General features: G+C 27.8%; 1 protein-coding gene across 1 annotated transcript; it reads left to right on the top strand.

The window, feature by feature from the left end:
* The first annotated feature begins 2,681 nt into the window (after positions 1-2,681).
* LOC124837946 (phosphate transporter PHO1) lies at positions 2,682-11,808 on the top strand. Its single transcript, XM_047313438.2, has 14 exons — positions 2,682-2,953; positions 4,384-4,681; positions 5,535-5,874; positions 7,183-7,231; positions 8,172-8,243; positions 8,433-8,565; positions 8,900-9,020; positions 9,586-9,835; positions 9,994-10,098; positions 10,356-10,400; positions 10,503-10,655; positions 10,761-11,039; positions 11,130-11,266; positions 11,383-11,808. Exons 1-14 carry the CDS (start codon positions 2,720-2,722, stop codon positions 11,471-11,473), a joined length of 2,307 nt encoding a protein of 768 aa, XP_047169394.1. The 5' UTR covers positions 2,682-2,719; the 3' UTR covers positions 11,474-11,808.
* Positions 11,809-12,033: the final 225 nt, after the last annotated feature.

Raw genomic sequence — 12,033 nt, 5'->3', positions numbered from 1 at the left:
CATAAATTACGAAATTAAGAACTACATTGAACATTCGAAAAAAATGAATCCCACATCAAACAAAATTGACAAAAATAAGGACCAAAGCAAAAAATTAGACGCTGATTTTTAACCAAATATTATATATATATATATATATATATATATATATATATATATATATATATATATATATATATATGTGTGTGTGTGTGTGTGAATGAGTAGTTCGACTTCTAATTATTCATTTTATTTAAAAAAAATAATATTAGTTATTTTTTACGGTAATTTTTTTTTAAGACCGACGTTAAATACTAAATGTTAATAGTCCATTTTATACTGTCTAATACTCACGTAATCTAATCAATACTTTTGAGTCTTAAAACAATTCTAATATATTTATATAAGTTAACATAAATCCATAAATAAATAAATAAACGATATACAATAAATTATAGTGCATTACATGATCTTAACCTTTATTGATTCAAGCTTACACAATCTTTGTTTGATGAATGTAATTTCCATGTAATTTATTTTTGTTTTTAAATCATCTTCTTTTAAAAATAATTGAAGGTATATATTTGCTTTAATTATGTATTTTTAACTCATGTGATCTTTGCTTAATGTTTTAATTATAACTTTTTCTATAAATATTATTTTCAATTCTAGTTGCATTGAATTTTATATTTTTTGAAACTTCAAAATGGACATATAATTTGTAACATTGATTCTCATAACTTCAGTTTTTTTTATTACATGACAAATTAAATTAAAACATGATTAGATCAATTGATTGTCAAGAAAAAAATGGTAATAAAAAATGCAATTAAATTAAAGTACATTGAACTGCATTTAAGCGAACTTTAATAATTTTACAATTGGTCGACCACTCAATAATCTATGTGATTTCAATTTTGATTTTATTTTTTCTTTTATCTTTGTGATTTTTCATATACTAATTTCATTCTTTTGTCTCTCTTTACTTTATTCTATTTTAGAGTTTCTTTTTAGGTTTAGGATTCTAACTGAGAAAAACAATAACTTTTTTTAATTATTTTTATTAATGATTGACATCAAAATAAAATTTGCAAGTTTATGAAAAAATTGAGACTTGAGAAAAATAAAGAAATCGAATAATACAAGTTTATGTTCGAGTTTACTTTCTTGACTACTAGAACCATATTTTGTTGTTTTAACTCATTTTCTTTTTATATATACTTACTTTTAGTAGTGTTTTATGTATTATAATTTTTTATATATATACAAATAAACATATATATGAACTATAATATTTGAATTAGGCTATTAAAAAATTCAGAAGAAGAGAAAAGTTAAGGCTTTAATTGCATAAAAAAAAAGCTATGAATAAATTTATAAAAAGAAATAAAAAAAAATGAGTTAGAAAATATGAGTGTTCGTTGAGTGAACAAAATAATATATATATATATATATATATATATATATATATATATATATATATATATATATATATATAGGTAAAAGCAATAATATTAATTTTTAGTTTTTATTTAACATTAAAAAAATTAAAGTCACTAGTAAAGTTTTGAAAAACATAATACCGAAATCTTAAAAACTCTTTAAAATATGATAATTTGTTGAATCTTGATGAATTTGATTTATTTTCGTAATTAAATATCTTAAGGGAAATTATAAATTTGGAAAACGATAAATCTATTAACATTCTTAATTATATAGAAGAATAGATCCTTTTACAAATACTTATAGAATAATACTAACAGTTCTAATAATAGTTGCTTTGGTCGAGGAAAAGTTTCTCAAAGTTAAAGATTAAAAAACTTATTTAAAATCATCAATTATTCAATAAATATTAAACATATTAGCCTTAATATTTATTAAAAGTAAATATTAAATAAAATTAATTTTAATAATTTAATAAATAGTTTTACATAAAAAATTAAAAATATAAATTTTAAATAAAAGTCTCATTCTTATATATCTATCTATCTATATATATATATATATATATATATATATATATATATATATATATATATATATATATATATATATATATATATATATATATAATATTATACAATGCTAATCATATATTTAAGTATTCGATATCATAATATAAACAAGTTGATGCGAAACAATTTTAGTAAGCATTCGACCATCAAACTTATCATTACATTAATTTAAGGTAAGATAAGATGAAGGCACCATTCAGAAATATGAAAATTTAGTCTCTAAATATTTGTTAACTATCCAACCTTTGAATATTTAAAATATTAAGATAGAGGAAACAGCGCAACTCAATTTCGTTTAAGTTATTTTACAATCCTTGCAAGAACAAACTTCATTTTAAATATATTTAGACAATTTTCTTCTTTAATTTTAAAGAAGAAAAAAAAAAGCAATTAGTTTCTCTATAACTTAAATAAAATAATATTTAGTTTATGCATAAATTAATTTGTAAAATTCTCTCATCAAATTATTTTAATTTTTTTCAAAAGTGTTTGGGATATTCCAAACATGTTTTTTTTTTCTAATTCCATTTTTGTTTGTTAATCCTATTCTTCTTATTAAGGCAAACAGTAATGGAAAGCATGTATGAAAAAGCAAATGTAAAGCATTATGTTTGAAAAGTTTTCCACATGGCTCTTCTCTTATAAAATCCCCCCTTCATCACATTCTCAATCTCTCAAACTCTTCTCTTCTCTTCCTCTTCTTCTCACCACAAACCAAACCCGAAATGGTGAAATTCTCAAAGGAGCTTGAAGCTCAACTAATACCAGAATGGAAGGAGGCCTTTGTCAACTACCGACAGCTCAAGAAATACATCAAAATCATCAAACTCAAAAGACTTCTCAACCAATCACAGCCCCCCCAACAAACCTTTGGTCGTTCCATTTTCGATTCTCTTCGCTTCGTAATCAACAAGCTCTACAATTCACACAACGACAACAACATGCAAGATATCATTCAGGTAAACTATGTTGCAAAAGATATCACTATATAGATATGTGTGTGTATAGTTTATAAAGTCTCTGCATGTGTGTTTCTGGTTTGTCTTGTTTTTCCTTCTTGTGGTTCGGGTAAAATATGAGTTCCAGGGACATGTCTAAAACCTTTGCGTGTGTTTATGATTTTATGTGTCTTTGTCTTTATCATGTACTTTTGTTTCAGAAAAATGAAATGAAGAAATAAATGACATCGTTTTTAGACAGTGAAATTTCTTCGAGGCTATTAATTACCACATACTTAAAGTTAACTAGCTGGTAATTTTGTAGGAAATTAACATAATTTAAGTAACTTGTTTATGGCTAAGAGGGCTTGGAATTACGTGAGTATAACAGCCACGTGAATTGCTTGTGGTGAATATGAACCACGAAAAAGTGAAAAGAGTCAATGATCTATGGTTAGTATGTGTGTGTTTGGAATGTGGTGTATTACATTAAACATCTTGGTAGGTTTAAAGCTATTCTCTTTTATGGTGAAAAAATATGTGATTATTAATCTTTTGATCATTAAATATATAACTTTTAATTTTAACCTGCTATAAATCCATTATTTTATTATCCAAAAATCATACGGTTTTTCTTTAGTATGGCGAGAAAACGTGATTAGAGTCTGATTTTGTTAAGCTTTTGATTCTTGATGAATAGCTGGTAATCTAAACATAAATCCATTATTTTATGATTCAGAAATGTTAAAGTTATAATATAATATATACGTTAAAGAAAAAGTGAGATTTTGTTAATCTATTATGATCCAAAAATCAGCAATGTGCAATAGGAAAAGTAGAAGGAAATATATAAATATATAAACAACACAAGGTAATGAAGAATTTACCTCTAATTATTATTAATTATATATATAGTAGCATACCCTTTAAAATTCATATACTCACAAGGAGACTGAATTGGCGTTTTAAGAGAAAATACTAATAATAAAATTTATTAAAAAAATTACATATATTTTAATACGTAAAACATTGAAATTGGGTTCCGTATCAAATCTTGTCCTTAAAATAATAAATAAAAAAGATGAAAGTGGAGAATGTGAGAATGGCATTAAGGGCTAAAAAGCAAGTTTAGTGGTCGTTTTTTTTTTTCTGAAACCCCTTTCTGCTTTTTCTTTCAAGAGTTTCTCATTCTCTCACGAAATCAAGGTGAAAATGGATAGTGGGAACACTATTGCATACACACCCATCACGAAACCATTGGGCACCCTAGATAAAAATAGAAATTTACATTTTCATGAATATAAACTCGTACATAATTATTTAAAAACGAAAGAGGTAGCTACATAAAATTATAATTTGGAATATTGACTCATAGATACCTATATTTTTTTTAAAAAAGAAATTAATTTTGTAAAGATAAATTAAACTTAAATTCATCTCTTATATTACAGGTGAAGAAAACAATAACAGAAGAAAGTGAAGAAGTATATGAAACTGAACTGGCACAGTTGTTTGTGGAAGAAGATGAGGTGCAAGTGTTTTTTGCAAAGCTTGATGGAGAACTTAACAAGGTTAACCAATTCTACAAGAAACAAGAGATTGAGTTTGTTGAAAGAGGAGAAATATTGAACAAGCAGCTTAACATATTGCTCGACCTTAAGCAACTTCTCAGTAACACACGCAGAAAAAATCACTCTCTCAGACCTTCAAATACTGAAATTTTCCCTCACTCTCCTAGCCAACGTTCAGGTGAACAGATTTTTTATTTATGTATTGAAAATAGGCAATTTAAAATATATAAATAAATATAAATTTCACTTATAAAAATGATTTTATATTATTGAGTTAGATTTAAAATTTACTTCTTAATATTATATATTTAGTTTTGATAAATCTAAAAGTCTCACGTTGAAAAAAGTAATGATAATAATAATTTATATACTATTTCTTATAAAATACATTTTAAAGATAAAATGGTAATGGAATTGCTCAAACAAATAATAAATGGAATGCTATATATTTTAATGGATTTGACTTCCGAGCCATGCTCTTCTTCTTAAATGCAAAATTTCACTAATTGCGAAAACAAATAAACTAACTTTAGTTTTAATTGAGTAATAAATGTAGAAGAAAAGTGTTCACTAGATGTGACACGCTTGTAATATATAGCTTGAAGGTTTCTTATAAAATATAAAGGTTCTTCTTGTTTTATTTAGTTACGTTTGATTTATTTGTGATATAAGTTGTTTTGTTTATCGTATATTCGATTTAAAAGATAATAAAGTGAAAAATTAAATCATTAGAAAATCATTCTTAATAATAATTTATATGTGTGTGTGCCTCTTAAAATATGTTTTTTTTTCTTATTTCATTTATTTATAACTTATGCTTAGGAAACAAAAAATCAATATATGTTATTAGCATATACCATGATAAAATTTTCAATATTCTTAATTAATATAAAAAAATTGTTAACATAATTAATTTCATGAGTACTTATTAATTCGAAAATTTCACATAAATTAAAGATAGGAATAATTTTACGATTTTGTTAAAATGAATTAAGTTTAAACTTGTTAATTATATTCATTTGTGTATGTAGAAAGTGTTGGAAAACGAAAAAATTCATCAGATTCGGAGGTTTCAGAGATGGATGAAGTGATCTCAACGTTGGAAAGGAATGGTTTAAGTTTTGTGAACTCAGCAATGAGGGTGAAGACAAAGAAGGGAAAGCCTCAAACGGCCATAAGAATTGATATTCCGGCCACCACTCCAACGGCGGTTACTTCCATGCTGTGGGAGGATTTGGTGAATAGTCCAATGAAAGCAGCAGGGTGTGGAGGAGAGGTCATCAACAAGAGAAAAATTCAGTGTGCTGAGAAGATGATTAGAAGTGCTTTTGTGGAGCTCTATAAAGGTCTTGGTCTTCTCAAAACTTATAGGTAATTAATATATATAAATTACTTTCGTTTTACTTAATTTATCAGTATGTTGTATTTATTTATATATAATTTTTGTTTTACGGTACTAATAACAATAGTATTTTAGAAACAATATTAGAGAATTAATTTCAATTTTTTTTATTATAAACAACAATGGAAATAGTGCTTACATAATTACTTGATCACTTATCAATTATTATACTGATCATGTTATGTGAATAAATTGATTGCGTATGTAACCGAACCGTTTTAAAAATAAATAAATAAATTACATGTTTTAATATATGACTTATATTTAAGTAAAATTGATTTTTAAAAAAATAAAATGGTTTTTTAACGGCCAAAATTAATTATTAATTTAAGATATATAATAAAATTTTCAGAATCCATCATGATTATAATAGTCTAAAATGTAAGTAACTTTTTTGTGGTTATATCTTGGTTAAATTACGTATATGATTTAAAAATATATAACCAATATTATGATCATTAATGGAATGTTGACAAGAGGAGAATGTGGTAGTTTATCCTTCAATTGGAATGATGAAAAAAGTGATTATATCATGGGAAAATTATATATATATATATATATATATATATATATATATATATATATATATATATATATATATATATATATATATATAAGTTTAATTCATACAAAAAAATTGACACAACTTTTAACTTAAAATTTTAAAATATTAAGTATTTAACTTTATATTTTTACCTAATATGAAATTTAGATTTTCACTTAAATTTTAAAAAATATTGTATTTATAATGAGACTAATGGAGTGTGGAGTTGCATGGATAAGTTTCACTCTACCACGTAAGAAGAAAGAATGATTTGGTAGATAGAGGTTGGTGTGATAGGTAGGATATATCATCCAACACGTTTCTCCTAGGATATAACCTAAGTTTCTACAAATTAATCCTTAACTTATGTCATCCAACACTCATGCATGTTTCAAAACAATGGAGAACAAATCCAAATTCTTCATCTTTTTGCTCTTCTCAACCTTATAGCTTAGCTTTCTTCTCAACTTTACATGATGTCCATGACGATGAGAACAATGACATGCTAAAGATGCAATGAGACTACGAAACTTTTCCTTGGTGCAAAGAAATTCTTACGTATCCATTTCAGCTTTTGCGCATGCCAATAAACACGTAATATATCTATTTTTCATTGAATGGCATTATATATAAATAGGTCATACCCTACCATAAGTCCCTTTATGGTAGCATTATATATTACCCATGTGAACACTAGTTTTGTTCCTAACCACATATTCTATCTTCTTTGTAGTTCGTTGAATATGGTAGCATTCACCAAGATACTCAAGAAATTTGACAAGGTATAACTCCATCACACTCATAAACATGATGCAACACTATATAATCTGTATAAAACAAAAATACCTAACATCACATAAAAGTGATTTACTTTTCTATAGTTCATCAAAGAATACCATTTTTAAATGATCCTTGGTCACATCAATCGGAGGTTACGTTTATATTTGAAATCAAGAGTGTTTTTAGATAGATAGTATTGTAAATATGCGGATGAACTTATATTTTAGTTTACTAAATATGGTAACAAAACAAGTATGTTTTGTTTGTTCGTTTTTCAGTTACATTTTGTGTATGTAAACATAGTTAATGTTGTTGGTTTTACTATAGTGTATGGTGGTACTCAACCTAGTTATGGGAAGAGTAAAGAGAAATGAAAGCACATTAAATTAGTGTTTTGTTACATTATTAATGACGCTTCGTTTGGAACCAACTTGCAATTGTGGGCTATATTCTTCACGTGCAGGTAGTAAGAAATATAACAACTTATATCAATATATTCAACTCCATATGTTACCAAACCTAATTTCCAAACACAAAAACAGTTATCTTCTTTCTTCTTTATAGTTATTGGGTCATGTCCTTTTTTTTAATTTATAGAAGAGTGTAAGTAACATACTGTTGACTGGAATTTTATATATATTTATATGTAATACATAAATGTATTTTTTTTATGAAAAAAAACTAAAAATAGGTGATATAGAGATTGAAGGTGTATAGGTTTTTCATGATATATTATTGTGAAAATGTTAATTTTTATAACAATAATAATCACAATTTTGATTTTTAACATTTCTTTGACATGGGTGTGTAATCCATCTTTGCTGAATTTTCGTACACAATTTTAAAATTTAATAACACTTGATGTGTTAATTGAGTGTTTTTGCTAAATTAATTACTATGAAAATGATGTTAATTAACTCTGTGACATTGGCATTTGGAAAGGTATCTTGTCAAAAAGCTTCTACAAATTATTTGAAGGAAGTGAAGAGATCCCATTTCATTAGTTCTGATAAGGTATGATTTATTTGCCCATGATATAAGCCCTAGGAAAGGAATAAAAGAAAGAAAAAAAATTATTCAAATATTAATAGTTTTTTTTTATTATTATTTGATCCTTTCTGAAATTGTTAGAGTGGAGAATGTGATACACTAGTACTAATTAATAATTGGTGTTATATGCAAATACAATACTTTTGAGTAAAGGTTGTTAGACTAATGGATGAAGTGGAATGCACATTCACAAAGCACTTTACCAACAATGATAGGAAAAGAGCAATGAAGTTTTTAAGACCACAACAACAGCCAAAAGCTTCTCATATGGTCACCTTCCTTGTTGGTAATGCCTCTCTCTCATTAACAACAACTTATTATAAAGAAGAAGAAAAATATTAAAATTTATATTTTATTGACAATTAAAAATATATTTGAACATAATATAAAAATATAAACAAAAAAAAATAGTCTCCACTATGTTATTCCATTATTTTTTTGCCTAATGGTAGCTGCATCACTTAAAAATAATGCAATAGATGCCAAAATTTGAAGTGTATTGCAACCAGTCAGTGGCCACTAAGAGTGGTGAACCCCACTAATATAGTTTCAATAAGTCAACTTTTTGTTTCCCCTTTTTCTAACAATTCATTGATTTTTATACGTTACTTCCACTGTAGGGTTGAGTACAGGTTGTTCTGTATCCTTGTGTTGTGTATACGTAATCTTGGCTCATTTGTGTGGTATATTCTCTCCCAACACAGAGCAAGCATATATGGATGCAGTTTACCCTGTTTCCAGGTGATAAAATGCATGGTTCCTATTCAATTTACTTCATAAATGACTCTTGTTTACGTCATTTTAACCAAAACTATTCAACATCCTGCTTCCTTTATCTAAAGTATTCAAACATAAACAATCATCAATGTTGAGAATATAAGTGAACCTAATTATTTCATTGGATAAAAAATAAAAAATTGGAACAACAAATAAAGGAAAAGATTCATAAATTCATTTGTTCTTACCACATTCAAAAAATTGAAGGCCTGAACAATTTAAATACTTTTTACATGTTTCAATGTGTTTTTTTTAAAGAGAAAACCGTGACGGAGTTACACGCTTCAAAACAGACAATACCTTGATTGTATCGTGATTGATCTTAACGATGTCACTAAGCTAAAATCATCTTTAAGAGATTTATCAATAAAGAAGAAAAACAAAAGGATAACAACTTAGTATGTAGTTTTACTTGAAATCACATAATTGATGTCACTTTAAGAATAGGACTACTAAGTTAGTAACTACTTAAACAGCTAAGCTGAAAAATTAAAACAAGAAAACTTATATTACAATGATTTTTGTGCAGCATGTTTGTATTACTAAGCCTACACCTGTTTATGTATGGATGCAATCTGTACATGTGGAAGAGTACGAGAATCAACCATAATTTCATATTTGAGTTTTCACCAAGCACAGCACTGAGACACAGAGATGCATTTCTGATGTGCACCACTCTCATGACAACTGTGTTTGGGGCAATGGTGATGCACCTGCTTCTAAGGGCTGCAGGTTTTTCTCCTAGCCAAGTTGATGCTATTCCAGGAATTGTTTTTCTGGTTAGTCCAATGGCTATTGCTTTTTTTCATGTTACTACGAAAAAAATACCATTGTTTTGCTTGAAACTGAAACTCCATACAATGATTTATGATAGAATTTATATGTAGTGTTGCTCAAGTCAAATCTTTGTGTGCTGATTATCAACTTCCATTTTCAGTTCTTTGTAGGCCTTCTCATTTGCCCATTTGACATTTTTTATCGCCCTACTCGTTTCTGCTTCATCCGTGTTATTCGCAACATAGCTTGCTCTCCATTTTATAAGGTAAACTTCTTCCATGTATGAGAAAAAAATCTATGCGCAGATATGTGAAAGGAATTTACACTGACATTCAATCAGAAGCATAATGTATGTTAGGTTTATTGAACTTTTAGAAAAGTTATTACAAAAGTCATACCTACCATGTTAAAACTCTCTATACTATATGTAAGAGTTTGATGCATTGACATGCCACGTTGCATGTAGTCTAAGTGCAAGATTGAGCTTGTAGTGTTTTTTAATTTAGCTTATTATTTCTACAGGTTCTTCTGGTAGACTTTTTTATGGCTGACCAACTAACTAGCCAGGTGATCTTACTACATATCCCATAAGAAGTTAATTTTGTTTCCCTTTGCTTCTCAAATATGCATACTAATAATCAAGATTAAATTGTCTGTTATGGGTTTCAGATTCCATTGCTAAGGCATTTGGAAACAGCAGGTTGTCACACTTTTGCTAGAGTTTTCAAGTCACACCACCCAGAGACTTGCCATTCTGGAAGGCTGTACGTAGAAATAACCTATCTCATATCATTTTTGCCATATTGGTGGCGTGCATTGCAGGTATGCCCTTGGTGATGCATGATAATGTATAGAATTTATATCCATTTTTTAGACAGTTCATTATGTTGTGAACTAACACATGGTACTTGAATGCCACATGAGCAGTGTGCAAGAAGATGGTTTGATGACAATGATATTAACCATTTGGCCAACATGGGGAAGTATGTTTCAGCAATGGTTGCAGCAGGAGCCAGAGTGACATATGGCAGGCAAGATAATAATCTATGGTTTGCTATAGTCTTTATCACTTCTGGGGTGGCCACAGTTTACCAATTGTATTGGGATTTTGTCAAAGACTGGGGATTTTTCAATCCCAACTCCAAAAACCCTTTGCTAAGGGATGATCTAATTCTGAAGAACAAAAGCATATACTACATGTCTATTGTAAGTATTCTTTCACCAATTTGTTGCATGAATGTTAGAATCATGAATTAGTCTTTTGATCACAAAGGGGCGTTGGATTTCACTTTTCAGGCATTGAATGTTGTCCTGAGAGTGGCTTGGGTGGAGACTATCACGCACCTCAATGTGGGACCTGTTCAAAGAAGGCTACTAGACTTTTTTTTAGCTTCACTTGAGGTTATTCGAAGAGGTCATTGGAATTTCTACAGGTACTTTCTCAAACATTTTTTAGAACATCTCAAAATGACTTCTTTTTTGTTTTGTTTTACCATGAAATGGTGAACAAAATTCACAGAATTTGACAATTTCTGCATGAACACTACAGATTGGAGAATGAACATCTAAACAACGTAGGACATTTCAGGGCAGTGAAGGCAGTTCCTCTACCCTTTCGTGATATAGACTCAGACAACTGAAATGATTTTCTCACAGGTGTGCACAGATTGTCCTGTGAAAGAGACTTGCAATTGCCCTAAGGGAATAAAATTTTGAAGGTCACATCCCTCACCATGCATTGGATACCGGTTAATTGAAGTATCAATGGAAAGTACAAACCAATTTTAGTGCCAAAAAAAATGCATAAAAGATGGCATTTTGTCGTGTGAATTGGCTCTGACAGCTTTTGGATTTCATGTTCTAGATCAGCATCATTGGTAACTTGTTGATTTAGAATGTGGGTTTGAAGATCATGTATCCAATGTTTTGTAAATTGCAATTAAGAAAACTGGAAGCGTTGATTTAATTTGTAGAAGTGAGATGAAAAATAGTTATCTAATAAATGCGAATGGAAACTTAACAGCTAACATAAAATTTGATCTTCTAAACATTTATGCCATAAGTCAATCAATGGTGTTCCTTTACTGTTTGAGTAAAAAAGTGTTCATTCATTCATAAACTGTAACATTACTAAAAATTAATAACTTTTTATAATAATTTAAAAGTCACTTATAAGATCATTTATATTAACATTGTACTA

This window comes from Vigna umbellata, chromosome 8 (genome assembly GCF_029865625.1).
Source record: "Vigna umbellata cultivar VRB3 chromosome 8, Vumbellata_1.0, whole genome shotgun sequence".
Taxonomy (NCBI): domain Eukaryota; kingdom Viridiplantae; phylum Streptophyta; class Magnoliopsida; order Fabales; family Fabaceae; genus Vigna; species Vigna umbellata.
This window is presented reverse-complemented; position numbering and strand designations above follow the sequence as displayed.

Coding starts and splice junctions, on each gene's coding strand:
- LOC124837946 (XM_047313438.2), top strand. CDS start 2,720: ATGGTGAAATTCTCAAAGGAGCTTGAAGCTCAACTAATACCAGAATGG. Junction 11,040..11,129: donor GCATATACTACATGTCTATT/GTAAGTATTCTT, acceptor TTCACTTTTCAG/GCATTGAATGTTGTCCTGAG. Junction 11,267..11,382: donor GGTCATTGGAATTTCTACAG/GTACTTTCTCAA, acceptor TGAACACTACAG/ATTGGAGAATGAACATCTAA.